Source organism: Pseudophryne corroboree, chromosome 6 (assembly GCF_028390025.1).
Source record: "Pseudophryne corroboree isolate aPseCor3 chromosome 6, aPseCor3.hap2, whole genome shotgun sequence".
In the NCBI taxonomy this organism is placed as follows: domain Eukaryota; kingdom Metazoa; phylum Chordata; class Amphibia; order Anura; family Myobatrachidae; genus Pseudophryne; species Pseudophryne corroboree.
The window spans coordinates 353,884,942-353,904,606 of record NC_086449.1 but is presented as its reverse complement, the minus strand read 5'-3'; the positions used below and the strand labels follow the sequence as shown (position 1 = coordinate 353,904,606).

The 19,665-nt window shown below is 47.2% G+C and overlaps 1 protein-coding gene across 3 annotated transcripts in view; it reads left to right on the top strand.

Moving 5' to 3' along the window:
• The first annotated feature begins 289 nt into the window (after positions 1-289).
• TMEM266 (transmembrane protein 266) overlaps positions 290-19,665 on the top strand; it is a 165,795-nt gene continuing 146,419 nt past the window's right edge. The window contains exons 1-2 of one of the 3 annotated variants that reach the window (XM_063926590.1): positions 290-409; positions 10,484-10,581. In XM_063926590.1, coding sequence (XP_063782660.1) covers positions 10,568-10,581 — 14 coding nt within the window. In that variant the 5' untranslated portion in view covers positions 290-409; positions 10,484-10,567. The other 2 variants (XM_063926592.1, XM_063926591.1) reach the window with 2 other exon arrangements.

Below are 19,665 nucleotides of genomic sequence, written 5' to 3'. Positions count from 1 at the left end.
TCTCTACAAAAAATGTGGCTGTCCCAGTCCCTTAGCTGGAGACAAAGCCTTAATATACATAAACCACCCTTGCGACCGTCTTATCAACACCAGGTGGTATATGCATCACGATTAATCTCGTTTGGTAACATGTGAGATCCAGATAATAATCTCACTATATATAGAGTTAGCCCACATCCAAGATGGCGGTATCCGCACATATCACAAGATCCACACTACAGAATGACCTGAGCTGAACTAAGCGGCACGTTGCCATGTCACCATAGTATACGTAGATCACGTGTTGCCCTGCGCGTCTTCTCATTGGTCGAAAAGCTATCACATGGCGTAGACTAATCTGAGCCTGAGACGCTGTGGCGGAGTCGTGGTTTCCAAGGAGACATTTGGAGAGAAAGTGGAGGAGGAGCGGGTCCGTTTTATTGGGGTGGAGAATGACAAGCGAAAGGCAATGTTGTGTGGGGCTGTAGTACAGCTAGGCTGCTGGGGCAGTGATCTGCTGTTGAATGCGCTGTTCTGCTGAGGAGCAAGTGCTGTGTAGATGGAGAGAGAGTGTGGCCTATGAGATTAAGGGCATTTGAATAATCATGTTTAAGCAAACGGAATATGTAAAAAGGTGAAGCACGGATAATTAATAAGATGCTTTGTGGAGGTACTGTAGACAGGTGTAAACATCATACTCATTCCAGCAGCGACTTCTGCATGGCTTTGTATTTACGATTATTGAATTAGATTGGCCTTTATTAATTGGTGTAAAATCATCAATATATAAATAGCAGAAGGACCACTTTTGTGAGTGACATATTTCTATGATGCCGTTGTCACTTCATATACCAATTTAAAGCTCTTGGTCTGTAGATATGCGGAATTATATTGCGTTGTGATTGGTTGCTTTGTTTTGGATTTATGTGGCAAAATGTCTCCCTTTCATTTACAATGCATCACTATTGTGCTCTGGAAAATGTGATAGTTGCTGAACTCTCCCTGTGCACCTGAAACGCATCGCCTAGTTTACATTAATGACTTAATTAGCCCATGTTAGTTTGTCTAGAAAGTTTTAAATAGAGGAAGATACAGCCATCTCCTGGATAAAATCCTGCTGCCCAGGTTGTTCTCTCTGGGAATGTGGAGGTGTCAATGGTTCTGTAGTATTGTGGACAAGCATTTTGTAATGGTGAGCTTTTTAAACTCTGATTTGTTGAGGGTTGATTTGGGAGCAGGGCAGAGATTCATTCATGACTCCACAGTTAGAATACATGCCATGTCTTATTTGATGCACTTCTGTAAGAGCGGTGGTGTTGCCTGCTGCCATGCGGTTGTAGTCTATGGCTTAAATGGTTTGCACTGCCTCACCTTCAGGCCATACGTGTAGCGGACGGTCCTGGTAGAAATGATCTTTTGTTGACCTTAATATGCCTGAATATTTGGGGCCCTGACTTGTCTTCTGCCTTGAGACAGTCTCCTAGCCATAACACTGATTGTGCAGAGACAATAAATACACCATGATGATTGCATGCTGTACATAGGGGGTATTTCAGAGTTGATCGCAGCAGCACATTTGTTAGCAGTTGGGCAAAACTATGTGCACTGCAGGTGTGGCAGATATAACCTGTGCAGAGAGAGTTAGAATTGGGTGGGTTATTTTGTTTCTGTGCAGGATAAATACTGGCTTCTTTATTTTTACACTGCAATTTAGATTTCAGTTTGAACACACCCCATCCAAATTATATCTGCCCCCCCTGCAGTGCACATGGTTTTGCCCAACTGCTAACAAATTTGCTGCTGCGATCAACTCTAAATTAGGCCCATAGGCTTACCATACTATCCCTTTAAACCAGGACACATGAATTACACAGGTTCTGTGGCTGCTTAAAACCAGGTGAAATGCAGGCTTGAAGTCAGCCAGCTACAGAACCTGTGTATATTCATGAGTGTCTTAGTTTAAAGGGCTAGTATGGTAAGCCTACATATACATCTATTTGTTTGCTAGAGACTGACAAGACACAACATCTTTGTGAGCAAAGGTGAACACCAGTCGGGTCATATGAGAATAGTAGGCGATAGAAATGTACTGTGAGGGAAAGTTTTGTGGGTTGAGCTTTGTGGTTACTATATTTAGCATCATATTTTGAATACATCATTTATATGATCTATTGTTTCATTTTGGACAATACATATGTTGCTGTCAGTATTTCATGATAAGCTGAAACAAAACCTAAAACACAAAAAATATTTTCTAAAGGCAGGATCAAATACATACTTTTTCACGGAGGAAAATAAAAAGCCTCCCCCCGACTGTTTCTGTTGAAACAAATGATCAAGCAATTAGAGGCTTTTGTTTAATCGCACAGCAAAATACAATCATTCTAAAACGGCTGCATATATTTTCTCTGACGTCCTAGTGGATGCTGGGACTCCATCAGGACCATGGGGATTAGCGGCTCCGCAGGAGACGGCACAAAAATAAAAGCTTTAGGACTAGGTGGTGTGCACTGGCTCCTCCCCCTATGACCCTCCTCCAAGCCTCAGTTAGGTTTTTGTGCCGGTCCGAGCAGGGTGCAATCTAGGTGGCTCTCCTAAAGAGCTGCTTAGAAAAAGTTATTAGGTTTTTTATTTTCAGTGAGTCCTGCTGGCAACAGGCTCACTGCAACGAGGGACTTAGGGGAGAAGAAGTGAACTCGCCTGCGTGCAGGATGGATTGGCTTCTTAGGCTACTGGACACCATTAGCTCCAGAGGGATCGAACACAGGCCCAGCCATGGAGTCCGGTCCCGGAGCCGCGCCGCCGACCCCCTTGCAGATGCCGAAAAGTGAAGAGGTCCAGAAACCGGCGGCAGAAGCCTTTTCAGTCTTCATGAGGTAGCGCACAGCACTGCAGCTGTGCGCCATTGTTGTCAGCACACTTCACACCAGCGGTCACTGAGGGTGCAGGGCGCTGGGGGGGGGGGCGCCCTGGGCAGCAATGATAATACCTTGTTCTGGCTAAAAATACATCACATATAGCCCCTGGGGCTATATGGATGTATTTAACCCCTGCCAGGTCTCACAAACACCGGGAGAAGAGCCCGCCAAAATAGGGGGCGGGGCCTATCTCCTCAGCACACAGCGCCATTTTCCTGCACCGCTCCGCTGCGAGGAAGGCTCCCAGGACTCTCCCCTGCACTGCACTACAGAAACAGGGTAAAAAAAACAGAGAGGGGGGGCACTTTTTTGGCGATATTGATATATTAAGCTGCTATAAAGGAAACAACACTTCTGTAGGGTTGTTCCTATATATTTATAGCGCTTGGGTGTGTGCTGGCAAACTCTCCCTCTGTCTCCCCAAAGGGCTAGTGGGGTCCTGTCTTCGATAAGAGCATTCCCTGTGTGTCTGCTGTGTGTCAGTACGTGTGTGTCGACATGTATGAGGACGATGTTGGTGTGGAGGCGGAGCAATTGCCGGTAATGGTGATGTCACCCCCTAGGGAGTCGACACCGGAATGGATGGCTTTGTTTATGGAATTACGTGATAATGTCAGCACGTTACAAAAATCAGTTGACGACATGAGACGGCCGGCAAACCAGTTAGTACCTGTCCAGGCGTCTCAGACACCGTCAGGGGCTGTAAAACGCCCTTTACCTCAGTCGGTCGACACAGACCCAGACACGGACACCGAATCTAGTGTCGACGGTGAAGAAACAAACGTATTTTCCAGTAGGGCCACACGTTATATGATCACGGCAATGAAGGAGGCTTTGCATATCTCTGATACTGCAAGTACCACAAAAAGGGGTATTATGTGGGGTCTGAAAAAACTACCTGTAGTTTTTCCTGAATCAGAGGAATTGAATGAAGTGTGTGATGAAGCGTGGGTTAACCCCGATAGAAAACTGCTAATTTCAAAGAAGTTATTGGCATTATATCCTTTCCCGCCAGAGGTTAGGGCGCGCTGGGAAACACCCCCTAGGGTGGATAAGGCACTCACACGCTTATCAAAACAAGTGGCGTTACAGTCTCCTGAAACGGCCGCCCTCAAGGATCCAGCTGATAGGAGGCTGGAAACTACCCTGAAAAGTATATACACTCATACTGGTGTTATACTGCGACCAGCCATCGCCTCAGCATGGATGTGCAGTGCTGGGGTGGTTTGGTCGGATTCCCTGACTGAAAATATTGATACCCTGGATAGGGACAGTATTTTATTGACTATAGAGCAATTAAAGGATGCTTTTCTTTATATGCGAGATGCTCAGAGGGATATTTGCACTCTGGCATCGAGAGTAAGTGCGATGTCCATATCTGCCAGAAGAAGTTTATGGACGCGACAGTGGTCAGGTGATGCGGATTCCAAACGGCATATGGAAGTATTGCCGTATAAAGGGGAGGAATTATTTGGGGTCGGTCTATCGGATTTGGTGGCCACGGCAACAGCCGGGAAATCCACCTTTTTACCTCAGGTCCCCTCCCAACAGAAAAAGACACCGTCTTTTCAGCCGCAGTCCTTTCGTTCCTATAAGAACAAGCGGGCAAAAGGACAGTCATATCTGCCCCGAGGCAAAGGAAAGGGTAAGAGAGTGCACCAAGCAGCTCCCTCCCAGGAGCAGAAGCCCTCCCCGGCTTCTGCAAAGCCCTCCGCATAACGTTGGGGCTTTACAAGCGGACTCAGGGGCGGTGGGGGGTCGACTCAAGAATTTCAGCGCACAGTGGGCTCACTCACAGGTGGACCCCTGGATCCTGCAGGTAGTATCTCAGGGTTACAGGTTGGAATTCGAGAAGTCTCCCCCTCGCCGGTTCCTAAAGTCTGCTCTGCCAACCTCTCCCTCAGACAGGGCGACGGTATTGGAAGCCATTCACAAGCTGTATTCTCAGCAGGTGATAGTCAAGGTACCCCTCCTACAACAGGGAAAGGGGTATTATTCCACACTATTTGTGGTACCGAAGCCGGACGGCTCGGTAAGACCTATTCTAAATCTGAAATCTTTGAACCTGTACATACAAAAATTCAAGTTCAAGATGGAGTCACTCAGAGCAGTGATAGCGAATCTGGAAGAAGGGGACTTTATGGTGTCCCTGGACATCAAGGATGCTTACCTGCATGTCCCAATTTGCCCTTCACATCACGGGTACCTCAGGTTCGTGGTGCAAAACTGTCATTATCAGTTTCAGACGCTGCCGTTTGGATTGTCCACGGCACCTCGGGTCTTTACCAAGGTAATGGCCGAAATGACGTTTCTTCTGCGAAGAAAAGGCGTATTAATTATCCCTTACTTGGACGATCTCCTGATAAGGGCAAGGTCCAGAGAACAGCTGGAGGACGTAGTAGCACTAACCCAAGTAGTGCTGCAACAGCACGGGTGGATTCTGAATTTTCCAAAATCTCAATTGACCCCGACGACACGTCTGCTGTTCCTGGGAATGATTCTGGACACGGTTCAGAAAAAGGTGTTTCTTCCGGAGGAGAATGCCAGGGAGTTATCCGAACTTGTCAGGAACCTCCTAAAACCAGGAAAAGTGTCTGTGCATCAATGCACAAGAGTCCTGGGAAAAATGGTGGCTTCTTACGAAGCGATTCCATTCGGCAGATTCCACGCACGAACTTTTCAGTGGGATCGGCTGGACAAATGGTCCGGATCGCATCTGCAGATGCATCAGCAGATAACTTTGTCTCCACGGACAAGGGTGTCTCTTCTGTGGTGGTTGCAGAGTGCTCATCTGTTAGAGGGCCGCAGATTCGGCATACAGGACTGGGTCCTGGTGACCACGGATGCCAGTCTGAGAGGCTGGGGAGCGGTCACACAGGGAAGAAACTTCCAGGGAGTGTGGTCAAGCCTGGAGATGTCTCTTCACATAAATATACTGGAGCTAAGAGCGATTTACAATGCTCTAAGCCTGGCAAAACCCCTGCTTCAGGGTCAGCCGGTGTTGATCCAGTCGGACAACATCACGGCAGTCGCCCACGTAAACAGACAGGGCGGCACAAGAAGCAGGAGGGCAATGGCAGAAGCTGCAAGGATTCTTCGCTGGGCGGAAGATCATGTGATAGCACTGTCAGCAGTGTTCATTCCGGGAGTGGACAACTGGGAAGCGGACTTCCTCAGCAGACACGATCTACACCCGGGAGAGTGGGGACTTTATCCAGAAGTCTTCCACATGATTGTGAACCGTTGGGAAAAACCAAAGGTGGATATGATGGCGTCCCGCCTCAACAAAAAACTGGACAGGTATTGCGCCAGGTCAAGAGACCCTCAGGCAATAGCTGTGGACGCTCTGGTAACACCGTGGGTGTTCCAGTCAGTGTATGTGTTTCCTCCTCTGCCTCTCATACCAAAAGTACTGAGAATTATACGGCAAAGGGGAGTAAGAACGATACTCGTGGCTCCGGATTGGCCAAGAAGAACTTGGTACCCGGAACTTCAGGAGATGCTTACGGAAGATCCGTGGCCTCTACCTCTAAGACGGGACCTGCTTCAGCAGGGACCGTGTCTATTCCAAGACTTACCGCGGCTGCGTTTGACGGCATGGCGGTTGAACGCCGAATTCTAAGGGAAAAAGGCATTCCGGAAGAGGTCATCCCTACCCTGGTAAAAGCCAGGAAGGAGGTGACTGCACAACATTATCACCGCATTTGGAGAAAATATGTTGCGTGGTGTGAGGCCAGGAAGGCCCCGACGGAGGAATTTCAACTGGGTCGATTCCTACATTTCCTGCAAACAGGATTGTCTATGGGCCTCAAATTAGGGTCCATTAAGGTTCAAATTTCGGCCCTGTCGATTTTCTTCCAGAAACAATTGGCTTCAGTTCCTAAAGTCCAGACTTTTGTAAAAGGAGTACTACATATAAAGCCCCCGGTTGTGCCCCCAGTGGCTCCGTGGGATCTTAATGTAGTTTTGGATTTTCTCAAATCCCATTGGTTTGAGCCACTCAAATCGGTGGATTTGAAATATCTTACATGGAAAGTAACCATGCTACTGGCCCTGGCTTCAGCCAGGAGAGTGTCAGAATTGGCGGCTTTATCGTATAAAAGCCCATATCTGATTTTCCATTCGGACAGGGCAGAACTGCGGACGCGTCCTCAGTTTCTGCCTAAGGTGGTTTCAGCGTTTCACCTGAACCAGCCTATTGTGGTGCCTGCGGCTACTAGCGATTTGGAGGATTCCAAGTTGCTGGACGTTGTCAGGGCATTGAAAATATATATTTCAAGGACGGCTGGAGTCAGAAAATCTGACTCGCTGTTTATACTGTATGCACCCAACAAGCTGGGTGCTCCTGCTTCTAAGCAGACGATTGCTCGTTGGATTTGTAGCACAATTCAACTTGCACATTCTGTGGCAGGCCTGCCACAGCCTAAATCTATCAAGGCCCATTCCACAAGGAAGGTGGGCTCATCTTGGGCGGCTGCCCGAGGGGTCTCGGCATTACAACTCTGCCGAGCAGCTACGTGGTCGGGGGAGAACACGTTTGTAAAATTCTACAAATTTGATACCCTGGCTAAAGAGGACCTGGAGTTCTCTCATTCGGTGCTGCAGAGTCATCCGCACTCTCCCGCCCGTTTGGGAGCTTTGGTATAATCCCCATGGTCCTGACGGAGTCCCAGCATCCACTAGGACGTCAGAAAATAAGATTTTACTTACCGATAAATCTATTTCTCGTAGTCCGTAGTGGATGCTGGGCGCCCATCCCAAGTGCGGATTGTCTGCAATACTTGTACATAGTTATTGTTATAAAAAAATCGGGTTGTTATTGTTGTGAGCCGTCTGTTCAGAGGCTCCTACGTTTGTCATACTGTTAACTGGGTTCAGATCACAGGTTGTACGGTGTGATTGGTGTGGCTGGTATGAGTCTTACCCGGGATTCAAAGTCCTTCCTTATTGTGTACGCTCGTCCGGGCACAGTATCCTAACTGAGGCTTGGAGGAGGGTCATAGGGGGAGGAGCCAGTGCACACCACCTAGTCCTAAAGCTTTTATTTTTGTGCCCTGTCTCCTGCGGAGCCGCTTATCCCCATGGTCCTGACAGAGTCCCAGCATCCACTACGGACTACGAGAAATAGATTTATCGGTAAGTAAAATCTTATTTTTAAAAAAGCTATGAAAATGCATGATATTTACGACTTTTCAAGGTGATAAACTAGGGCAGTACTTATTCCCATTATCTTTTCCCCATTATGCTGTAAAACTATATGACATCACTTTAAGGCATAGGTCTGCAAACTCGGTCCTCATTACCCCACACAGTGCATGTTTTGCAGGTCTCCTCACAGAATCACAAGTGAAATAATTAGCTCCACCTGTGGACCTTTTTAAAATGTCTGAGAGTAACTAATACACCTGTGCACCTGCTGGGTTACCTGCAAAACATGCACTGTGTGGGCTAAAACACACTACCCGGCTTTTGCCGGCCGGGAAAAAGTCGGACAGCTTTTGCCGGCCGGGAAAAAGCCGGACAGCTTTTTCCTGTGCCGGCATTGTAGTTAACAGTATAGGGGCAGGGTCCCTTCGCCGGGTTGCAGCCGGAACTATCCACTGGAAGGGCCGGCTGCCGGGACGTCTTTGCAGCCAGTAAACCATGTGTGTGAAGGGGAGCTTTCACACAGAACGTTTTTTTCTCAAGCCGTGTCTGATGCTGCGCATGCGCACAGCATCACACACGGCTCAAAGCCGTGCTGTGTGACAGACTCTGCCGGTATCTCCCGGATGGCAAAAAGCTGGACAAAGTTTGTTCGGCTTTTTGCCATCTGGGAAAAACCGGAGTGTGTTACAGCCCTGTGGGGTAATGAGGACCGAGTTTGTAGACCTATGCTTTAAGGCACAGGTTCTCAAACTCGGTCCTCAGGACCCCACACAGTGCATGTTTTGCAGGTCTCCTCACAGAATTGCAAGTGAAATAATTAGCTCCACCTGTGGACCTTTTAAAATATGTCTGTGAGTAATTAATACACCTGTGCACCTGCTGGGTTACCTGCAAAACATGCACTGTGTGGGGTCCTGAGGACCGAGTTTGAGAACCCCTGCTTTAAGGCACAGGTTCTCAAACTCCGTCCTCAGGACCCCACACAGTGCATGTTTTGCAGGTCTCCTCACAGAATCACAAGTGAAATAATTAGCTCCACCTGTGGACCTTTTAAAATGTGTCAGTGAGTAATTAATACACCTGTGCACCTGCAAAACATGCACTGTGTGGGGTCCTGAGGACCGAGTTTGAGAACCACTGCTTTAAGGAGTGTTTGACATCCAGTCTTTGCTCATCTGGCAGCCATACACAAGAGCATTCACCATGAGTGGAGCTGACAATTATAGATTAAACTTTTGAGCAACATTAAGGTGAAACTTTGTAATAGCTGTAGTTAAACAAGAAAAGATAGCAAGTAGTGCAAGTTTTTCACACATGGAACGCGTTTGTGAAACAAATATTGCTGTTATGTGACGCTTGGTAGTAGTATGATGTATTCATTGAGTGCTTGAATCCAAAGTTTGGCAATGAGCAGGCATGCGTGTGAATACTTGAGAACATGGTGCCTTTTTATACATTTTTGGGGGTTATTTATCAAAGCTGGGCAAGTGATAAAATACTAACCAATCAGGTTCTGTCACTGTGCAGGCTGTATTTTATAAATGTCAGTTAAGAGCCAAGTCAGTTGGTACTTTCGGTCTCCAAGCTTTGATAAATTTCCGCCGTAGTGTCTTATTATATGAACTGCTGGGATGCAATCGCCATCCCGGCTGTTGGGATCCTGGCGATCAGGATATCGACGCCAGCATACGCACAGCAAGTGAAATGCCGGCGCACGCAATCCTGGCACAACTCCCATATTCCCCCTCGGGTGGTGGTCCACGTCACCCCTGGAGGGGGAATATAACCCTGTGGCGAGCAAAGCTTGCCACCATGCCCGAAGCATGGCGAGCCTTTGAGGGGACACGCTGCGCTTGCTGCCGTGATTCTGTTTGGCGGGTTCCTGCCATTGGTCTCCTGACCGGTGGGATGACATACGGATTCCGAACTGCTGATGATAGGTATAGATCAGAGGTTCTCAAACTCTGTCCTCGGGGGCCCACACAGTGCATGTTTTGCAGGTCTCCTCACAGAATCGCAAGTGAAATAATTAGCTCCACCTGTGGACCTTTTAAAATGTGTCAGTGAGTAATTAATACACCTGTGCACCTGCTGGGTTACCTGCAAAACATGTACTGTGTGGGCTCCCGAGGACCGAGTTTGAGAACCTCTGGTATAGATACATGCTAATACTTTTCAGCATCAGCTCCTTCTATAAAATTGTTGCATCTGTTCAAAAGAAAAAAATGCACCAAAGAGTTACGGGATTGTATTTAGAATTAAACAGTAGCCCCTTTTATAGTGATAACATTGTTATGATGGTTTCATATTGAATTCATAATTTATTTGGTTTTGTTTAACTTCCGCACTCAACAAGATCATGGAATTACCCTGTTGCAAGCTGATTGCTAAAGTAATTAAAATGCTGTAGTAACTTACTTTTCCTTTTTATCTTGCAGATGGAATTTAAAGATATGTTTTCTCTCAATGTCAGGATTAAATAACATCTGAAATATGTATCTGGTGTCTTTAAGGATATTACCATGGCTATTCCACAGTATGTATTACAGTATTTAATCTAAATCTTTTTCATTTTGTTTCAGTGTTTAGTTGCGTTGGACACCCTGCAGCGAACTGCTGCTCTTCCACAGATATATTAAATAGCTAAATTAGTTTTACAACCGCCTTTAGGTGTTGATCCAGTTAGCTACGAGGGGCAAGGTGTCATTGCAGAGGTGTAGAAACATGACATTGTAGGAGGGAGTGGTCTGTGCTCTACCTCCTTACTCTGGGGGGGGGGGGGAGTGTTAGTTTCTGGAGGCATGGGAGTGGAGGTTGAGTGTGACCTGTCCCGATTCACAAACTGCAAGGGGCTGGAGCCTATATGGAGGTGGGGGATACTGATTTTGGCCCATTTTACCTGCATACATTTTATGATATGGAAAGGTTTATTTGTCACGTGGGTTGGTCTAAATTGCATATACCAAGGTAGGAGCCTGTGGGGGTCTCATTGGGAGTGTGAGTGGCATCTGAAGAGGTATGTGGGGAGGTGTGCAGGGGCTTCTTGAAAGTCTGAGTGACAGTCAGGGAGTAGGGCGGTGTGGGGTACATCTGGAGAAGGTCTAAGCAGCATTACGGGAGATGGATGTGGGGAGGTCTGTGTGGCATTCCAGGACATTAAAGTGACATGTCCATAGGTATGTGGGGAGGTTTGTGAGGCTTTTTGGAACGTCTGAGTGGCATGAGGGGAAATGTTGGGGATTTTTAGATGTTTGAGTGTTGTGGCAGTAGTGGGGCTGCAAGTAGAGTTCTGATTGGCATGTGGGTGTTTGTAAGTACATTTGTGTTGTTGGGGGCACTTTATGTCAATGGTGATGTATTCAATGACATGCAGTGAAAATGTGGAACCAGAGAGGGGCATGTGGGTACATTTTGAGATGAGTAATATGGTGCCTATGTCAGATCATTTTGGGACTTTATTTTTCCTTCTTGAAATTTAGGGTTGGAAGGTTGCACTTTCGCTTGCCATATGCCAGGTTGCCCATCACTGCCTTATGATTAGAGGGTTACCCTAAAATAAAGCACATGTACAGGATCCCTGAAGAGCTCAAGGATATTGGGGGTAATTCAGATTTGATCGCAGCAGCAAATGGGCAAAACCATTTTCACTGTTGGGGGGGGGCAGATATAACATGTGCAGAGAGAGTTAGATTTGGGTGGGTTATATTGTTTCTGTGCAGGGTAAATATTGGCTGCTTTATCTTTACACTGCAATTTAGAATTAGAGTTTGAACACACCACACCCAAATCTAACTCTCTCTGCACATGTTATATCTGCCTCCCCTGCAGTGCACATGGTATTGCACGTTACATAACAAATTTGCTGCTGCGATCAGATCTGAATTAGGCCCATTGCTGTCTCTATAGGGATGTAAACCCATGCTATTGCAGTAGTTCTGTTATTTAATGGCATCCATTTCAGTTCTCTACTTATGATTATTTTTGTACGTTAAATATAAAAATGCATGCCAGTATGGAGGCTTGTTTAAAGATCTCTGTGTCATAGACTAGTGAGAATACGTAACTATGCACCCTATACCGCGTTGTTCGATTTTTCTTATTTTAGGTTAAAGTCATACTAACAGCATGAAGACAATGTATCTCATTTACAAACTTAAAATGTACTTGGTTTTGCACTGTAGATACTGTACACTTCTGTTGCCCACTATTTGTAGACACCACTACCTGAGCTGATGTGTGAAATGTGCCGGGCCACACTTTGAAGTGCACCACTGGTGCAATTAGATGTTGGTGTAATACTTTGATAGACAGAAAGAAGCTCTTAGGCTTCCACAAGATTGTGCCAAGTTCAGGGAACCCCACATCTAGTAAAATTATTTCTTCTGTATCTAATTGTATTAACCTGTCTATCAATATGCAGCTTCTCCGGCAAGGCCTTGCTGCCCTTGTGCAAAAATACATCTTCCCACCTAAGTGTGGGATATACTTCCATTTCTTTACATACTGCATGAATCATATGGAATATGGGAGGGAGACATAGGTGGTAAAAAGGGGGGTGCCCTCTATAGTGTGGAACAAATCCATACACCCCTGGCGACAGCTTACATGCTTCTCACAGTAGGCCAATAATAATTTTCAGACCCTGACACAGTATTAATATTAGTTAAAGCATTGCAACCATATCGGCACTGTGCAGTACCATCATGTATAAAGTTACAGTGCAGACACTGTTAACAATGCTTTAACTACCAATACTACCACGTTGCCATGTTGTTCTTGACATTACCCTGCCTGCAAATCATACAGATTCTATCATATTAGCAGATACAGCTGATAAATCTGTTCTATGCCAAATCCTAGTAACATCACAAAGGCTGTCTGTGATGTTAGCACTGCTGCTAAATAATTAACGGGAAGGCAGTGATTGCTTATTTTCTCTGACGTCCTAGTGGATGCTGGGAACTCCGTAAGGACCATGGGGAATAGCGGCTCCGCAGGAGACTGGGCACAAAAAGTAAAAGCTTTAGACTAGCTGGTGTGCACTGGCTCCTCCCCCTATGACCCTCCTCCAAGCCTCAGTTAGATTTTTGTGCCCGAACGAGAAGGGTGCAAGCTAGGTGGCTCTCCTGAGCTGCTTAGAAGTAAAAGTTTAAATAGGTTTTTTATTTTCAGTGAGTCCTGCTGGCAACAGGCTCACTGCATCGTGGGACTAAGGGGAGAAGAAGCGAACTCACCTGACTGCAGAGTGGATTGGGCTTCTTGGCTACTGGACATTAGCTCCAGAGGGACGATCACAGGTTCAGCCTGGATGGGTTCCGGAGCCGCGCCGCCGGCCCCCTTACAGAGCCAGAAGAGCGAAGAGGTCCGGAGAAAGCGGCGGCAGAAGACGTTCCTGTCTTCAAATAAGGTAGCGCACAGCACTGCAGCTGTGCGCCATTGCTCTCAGCACACTTCACACTCCGGTCACTGAGGGTGCAGGGCGCTGGGGGGGAGCGCCCTGAGACGCAATAAAAACGATATGTAAACCTTATATGGCTAAAAAAAATGCATCACATATAGCTCCTGGGCTATATGGATGCATTTATCCCCTGCCAGTTTCCTGAAAAAAGCGGGAGAAAAGGCCGCCGTGAAGGGGGCGGAGCCTTTCTCCTCAGCACACAAGCGCCATTTTCTTTCACAGCTCCGCTGGAAGGACGGCTCCCTGACTCTCCCCTGCAGTCCTGCACTACAGAAACAGGGTAAAACAGAGAGGGGGGCACTATTGGCAGCTAATATATAAATACAGCAGCTATAAGAGGGAGTAACACTTATATAAGGTTATCCCTGTGTGTATATATATATATATATATATATATATATATATATATATATATATAGCGCTCTGGTGTGTGCTGGCAAACTCTCCCTCTGTCTCCCCAAAGGGCTAGTGGGGTCCTGTCCTCTATCAGAGCATTCCCTGTGTGTGTGCTGGGTGTCGGTACGATTGTGTCGACATGTATGAGGAGGAAAATGATGTGGAAGCAGAGCAATTGCCTGTGTTAGTGATGTCACCCCCTAGGGAGTCGACACCTGACTGGATGGTGGTAATTAAAGAATTACGTGACAATGTCAGCACTTTGCAAAAAACTGACGACATGAGACAGCCGACAAATCAATTAGTGCCTGTTCAGGCGTCTCAGACACCGTCAGGGGCGCTAAAACACACGCTTATCAAAACAAGTGGCGTTACTGTCTCCTGATACGGCCGCTCTCAAGGAACCAGCTGATAGAAGGCTGGAAAATATCTTAAAAGGTATATACACACATACCGGTGTTATACTGCGACCAGCGATCGCCTCAGCCTGGATGTGCAGCGCTGGAGTGGCTTGGTCGGATTCCCTGACTGAAAATATTGATACCCTGGATAGGGACAGTATATTATTAACTATAGAGCATTTGAAGGATGCATTACTATATATGCGAGATGCACAGAGGGATATTTGCACCCTGGCATCTAGAGTAAGTGCAATGTCCATTTCTGCCAGAAGAACGTTATGGACGCGACAGTGGTCAGGTGATGCGGATTCCAAACGACATATGGAAGTATTGCCGTATAAAGGGGAGGAGTTATTTGGGGTCGGTCTATCGGACCTGGTGGCCACAGCAACGGCTGGAAAATCCACCTTTTTACCCCAGGTCACCTCTCAGCAGAAAAAGACACCGTCTTTTCAAACCCAGTCCTTTCGTCCCTATAAGGGCAAGAGGGAAAAAGGCCGCTCGTTCCTGCCCCGGGGCAGAGGAAGGGGAAAAAGACTGCACTATGCAGCCTCTTCCCAGGAGCAGAAGCCCTCCCCCGCTTCTGCCAAGTCCTCAGCATGACGCTGGGGCTCTGCAAGCAGACTCGGGCACGGTGGGGGGCCGTCTCAAGAATTTCAGCGCGCAGTGGGCTCACTCGCAAGTGGACCCCTGGATCCTGCAGGTAGTATCACAGGGGTACAAATTGGAATTCGAGACGTCTCCCCCTCGCCGGTTCCTGAAGTCTGCTCTGCCAACGTCTCCCTCCGACAGGGAGGCAGTATTGGAAGCTATTCACAAGCTGTATTCCCAGCAGGTGATAATCAAGGTACCCCTCCTACAACAGGGAAAGGGGTATTATTCCACGCTGTTTGTGGTACCGAAGCCGGACGGCTCGGCGAGACCAATTTTAAATCTAAAATCTTTGAACACTTACATAAAAAGGTTCAAATTCAAGATGGAGTCACTCAGAGCAGTGATAGCGAACCTGGAAGAAGGGGACTATATGGTATCTCTAGACATCAAGGATGCTTATCTCCATGTCCCAATCTACCCTTCTCACCAAGGGTACCTCAGGTTTGTGATACAAAACTGTCATCAGTTTCAGACGCTGCCGTTTGGATTGTCCACGGCACCACGGGTCTTTACCAAGGAAATGGCCGAAATGATGATTCTTCTTCGAAGAAAAGGCGTATTAATTATCCCTTACTTGGACGATCTCCTGATAAGGGCAAGGTCCAGGGAACAGTTAGAGGTCGGAGTAGCACTATCTCAGGTAGTGCTACGTCAGCACGGGTGGATTCTAAATTTCCCAAAATCACAGCTGATTCCAACAACACGTCTACTGTTCCTAGGGATGATTCTGGACACAGTCCAGAAAAAGGTCTTTCTCCCGGAGGAGAAGGCCAGGGAGTTATCCGAGCTAGTCAGGAACCTCCTAAAACCAGGACAAGTGTCAGTGCATCAGTGCACGAGAGTCCTGGGAAAAATGGTGGCTTCTTACGAAGCGATTCCATTCGGAAGATTCCATGCAAGAACTTTTCAGTGGGATCTGCTGGACAAATGGTCCGGATCGCATCTTCAGATGCATCAGCGGATAACCCTATCTCCAAGGACAAGGGTATCTCTCCTGTGGTGGTTACAGAAGGCTCATCTTCTAGAGGGCCGCAGATTCGGCATTCAGGATTGGATGCTGGTAACCACGGATGCCAGCCTGAGAGGCTGGGGAGCAGTCACACAGGGAAAAAATTTCCAGGGCTTGTGGTCAAGCATGGAAACGTCTCTTCACATAAATATCCTAGAGCTAAGGGCCATTTACAATGCCCTAAGTCAAGCAAGGCCTCTGCTTCAGGGTCAACCGGTATTGATCCAGTCGGACAACATCACGGCTGTCGCCCACGTAAACAGACAGGGCGGCACAAGAAGCAGGAGGGCAATGGCAGAAGCTGCAAGGATTCTCCGCTGGGCGGAAAATCATGTGATAGCACTGTCAGTAGTGTTCATTCCGGGAGTGGACAACTGGGAAGCAGACTTCCTCAGCAGACACGACCTCCACCCGGGGGAGTGGGGACTTCATCCAGAAGTCTTCCAAGTGATTGTAAACCGTTGGGAAAAACCAAAGGTGGACATGATGGCGTCCCGTCTCAACAAGAAACTGGACAGATATTGCGCCAGGTCAAGGGACCCTCAGGCAATAGCGGTGGACGCTCTGGTAACTCCGTGGGTGTTCCAGTCGGTATATGTGTTCCCTCCTCTTCCTCTCATACCAAAAGTACTGAGAATCATAAGAAGGAGAGGAGTAAGAACGATACTCGTGGCTCCGGATTGGCCAAGAAGAACTTGGTACCCGGAGCTGCAAGAGATGCTCACGGAGGACCCGTGGCCTCTACCTCTAAGGAAGGACCTGCTCCAGCAGGGACCTTGTCTGTTCCAAGACTTACCGCGGCTGCGTTTGACGGCATGGCGGTTGAACGCCGGATCCTGAAGGAAAAAGGCATTCCAGATGAAGTCATCCCTACCCTGATCAAGGCCAGGAAGGATGTAACTGCAAAACATTATCATCGCATTTGGCGAAAATATGTTGCGTGGTGTGAGGCCAAGAAGGCCCCTACGGAGGAATTTCAACTGGGTCGTTTCCTACATTTCCTGCAAGCAGGATTGTCTATGGGCCTAAAATTAGGATCCATTAAGGTTCAAATTTCGGCCCTGTCGATCTTCTTCCAGAAAGAACTGGCTTCAGTGCCTGAAGTTCAGACGTTTGTCAAAGGGGTACTGCATATACAGCCTCCTTTTGTGCCTCCAGTGGCACCTTGGGATCTCAATGTAGTTTTAGGGTTCCTAAAATCACATTGGTTTGAACCACTTGCCACAGTGGATTTGAAATATCTCACATGGAAAGTGGTAATGCTGTTGGCCCTGGCTTCAGCCAGGCGCGTATCAGAATTGGCGGCTTTATCCTATAAAAGCCCTTACCTGATATTTCATTCGGATAGGGCGGAATTGAGGACTCGTCCTCAATTTCTCCCTAAGGTGGTTTCAGCGTTTCACATGAATCAACCTATTGTGGTACCTGTGGCTACTAGGGACTTGGAGGACTCCAAGTTGCTGGACGTAGTCAGGGCCCTGAAAATATATGTTTCCAGGACGGCTGGAGTCAGAAAATCTGACTCGCTGTTTATCCTGTATGCACCCAACAAGCTGGGTGCTCCTGCTTCTAAGCAGACGATTGCTCGTTGGATTTGTAGTACAATTCAACTTGCACATTCTGTGGCAGGCCTGCCACAGCCAAAATCTGTAAAAGCCCATTCCACAAGGAAGGTGGGCTCATCTTGGGCGGCTGCCCGAGGGGTCTCGGCTTTACAACTTTGCCGAGCAGCTACTTGGTCAGGGGCAAACACGTTTGCTAAATTCTACAAATTTGATACCCTGGCTGAGGAGGACCTGGAGTTCTCTCATTCGGTGCTGCAGAGTCATCCGCACTCTCCCGCCCGTTTGGGAGCTTTGGTATAATCCCCATGGTCCTTACGGAGTTCCCAGCATCCACTAGGACGTCAGAGAAAATAAGAATTTACTTAGCGATAATTCTATTTCTCATAGTCCGTAGTGGATGCTGGGCGCCCATCCCAAGTGCGGATTGTCTGCAATACTTGTATATAGTTATTGTTACAAACAAATCGGGTTGTTTATTGTTGGAAGCCATCTTTTCAGAGGCTCCTACGGTTATCATACTGTTAACTGGGTTCAGATCACGAGTTGTACGGTGTGATTGGTGTGGCTGGTATGAGTCTTACCCGGGATTCAAGATCCTTCCTTATTATGTACGCTTGTCCGGGCACAGTATCTTAACTGAGGCTTGGAGGAGGGTCATAGGGGGAGGAGCCAGTGCACACCAGCTAGTCTAAAGCTTTTACTTTTTGTGCCCAGTCTCCTGCGGAGCCGCTATTCCCCATGGTCCTTACGGAGTTCCCAGCATCCACTACGGACTATGAGAAATAGAATTATCGGTAAGTAAATTCTTATTATTTATTATTTAAGTTATTGCATACAAGTGCTTCAAACATACTGTATGTTAATAAATATTCTGTTTAGATCCTACTCTGTGGATATAAAGACCATTAGTATGATAGATGTTTGATCTGCACTCATTAGTTCGTCCCGCTGTCGTACGTCACATGTTCCTGCCTACTTTGTGCGTTACTCTGCCCTATGATGTGACTGTTGCATAACTGACATCTTTTAGGTTAAAATAGGATATCTTCAAGTGTACGGCAAGCCTATTGGCAGATGTAGCTAATAACTGACCGTACTATATTAAGCAATGATTTTCAAGCAAAGCTTTGTGACCTCACAAGGACTGTTTATAATGTTAGCCAGTCTCCTCATCAGCCTACTGACATAAACTACATCCTGCTTGCATTTCACCACAGAGAGCGATCTGTCCTCTGTTATGCATTTATCCTAACTTTATTTTCTCAAAGAACATTTATAGTAAAATAAACTTACTTTACACAGTGAAATATCATATCAACAGATGGCATCAATACTAAGGGTCTAGTACGATATCCCAGCTGTCGGGATCCCTGCGCCCAGCATACCGGCGCCAGGATCCTGACCACCAGAATGCCGGCAGCGGGACGAGTGCAAAAGAGCCCCCTTCCGGGCTCTCTGCGCTCGCCACGCTGTGGGCACGGTGGTGCGCTATTTATTCTCCCTCCAGGGGTGTTGTGGACACCCCAAGAGGGAGAATAGTTGTCGGTATCCCGGCGCCGGTATGCTGAGCACCAGGATCCCGACAGCTGGGATATCGAGTGCTTCCCAATGCTAAAGCTTTGTGACATAATAAAGAATGTTTATGGTAGTTGCCATTTTTCTCTGACGTCCTAGTGGATGCTGGGTACTCCGTAAGGTCCATGGGGAATAGACGGGCTCCGCAGGAGACTGGGCACTCTTAAAAGAAAGATTAGGTACTATATCTGGTGTGCATTGGCTCCTCCCTCTATGCCCCTCCTCCAGACCTCAGTTAGGGAAACTGTGCCCGGAAGAGCTGACATTACTAGGAAAGGATTTGGAATCCAGGGTAAGACTCATACCAGCCACACCAATCACACCGTACAACTTGTGATAACTATACCCAGTTAACAGTATGAACAACAACTGAGCCTCATTCAACAGATGGCTCAGAACAATAACACTATAGTTAAGCAATAACTATATACAAGTATTGCAGAAAGTCCGCACTTGGGACGGGCTCCCAGCATCCACTACGGACTACGAGAAATAGAATTACCGGTGAGTAAAATCTTATTTTCTCTGACGTCCTAGTGGATGCTGGGTACTCCGTAAGGAC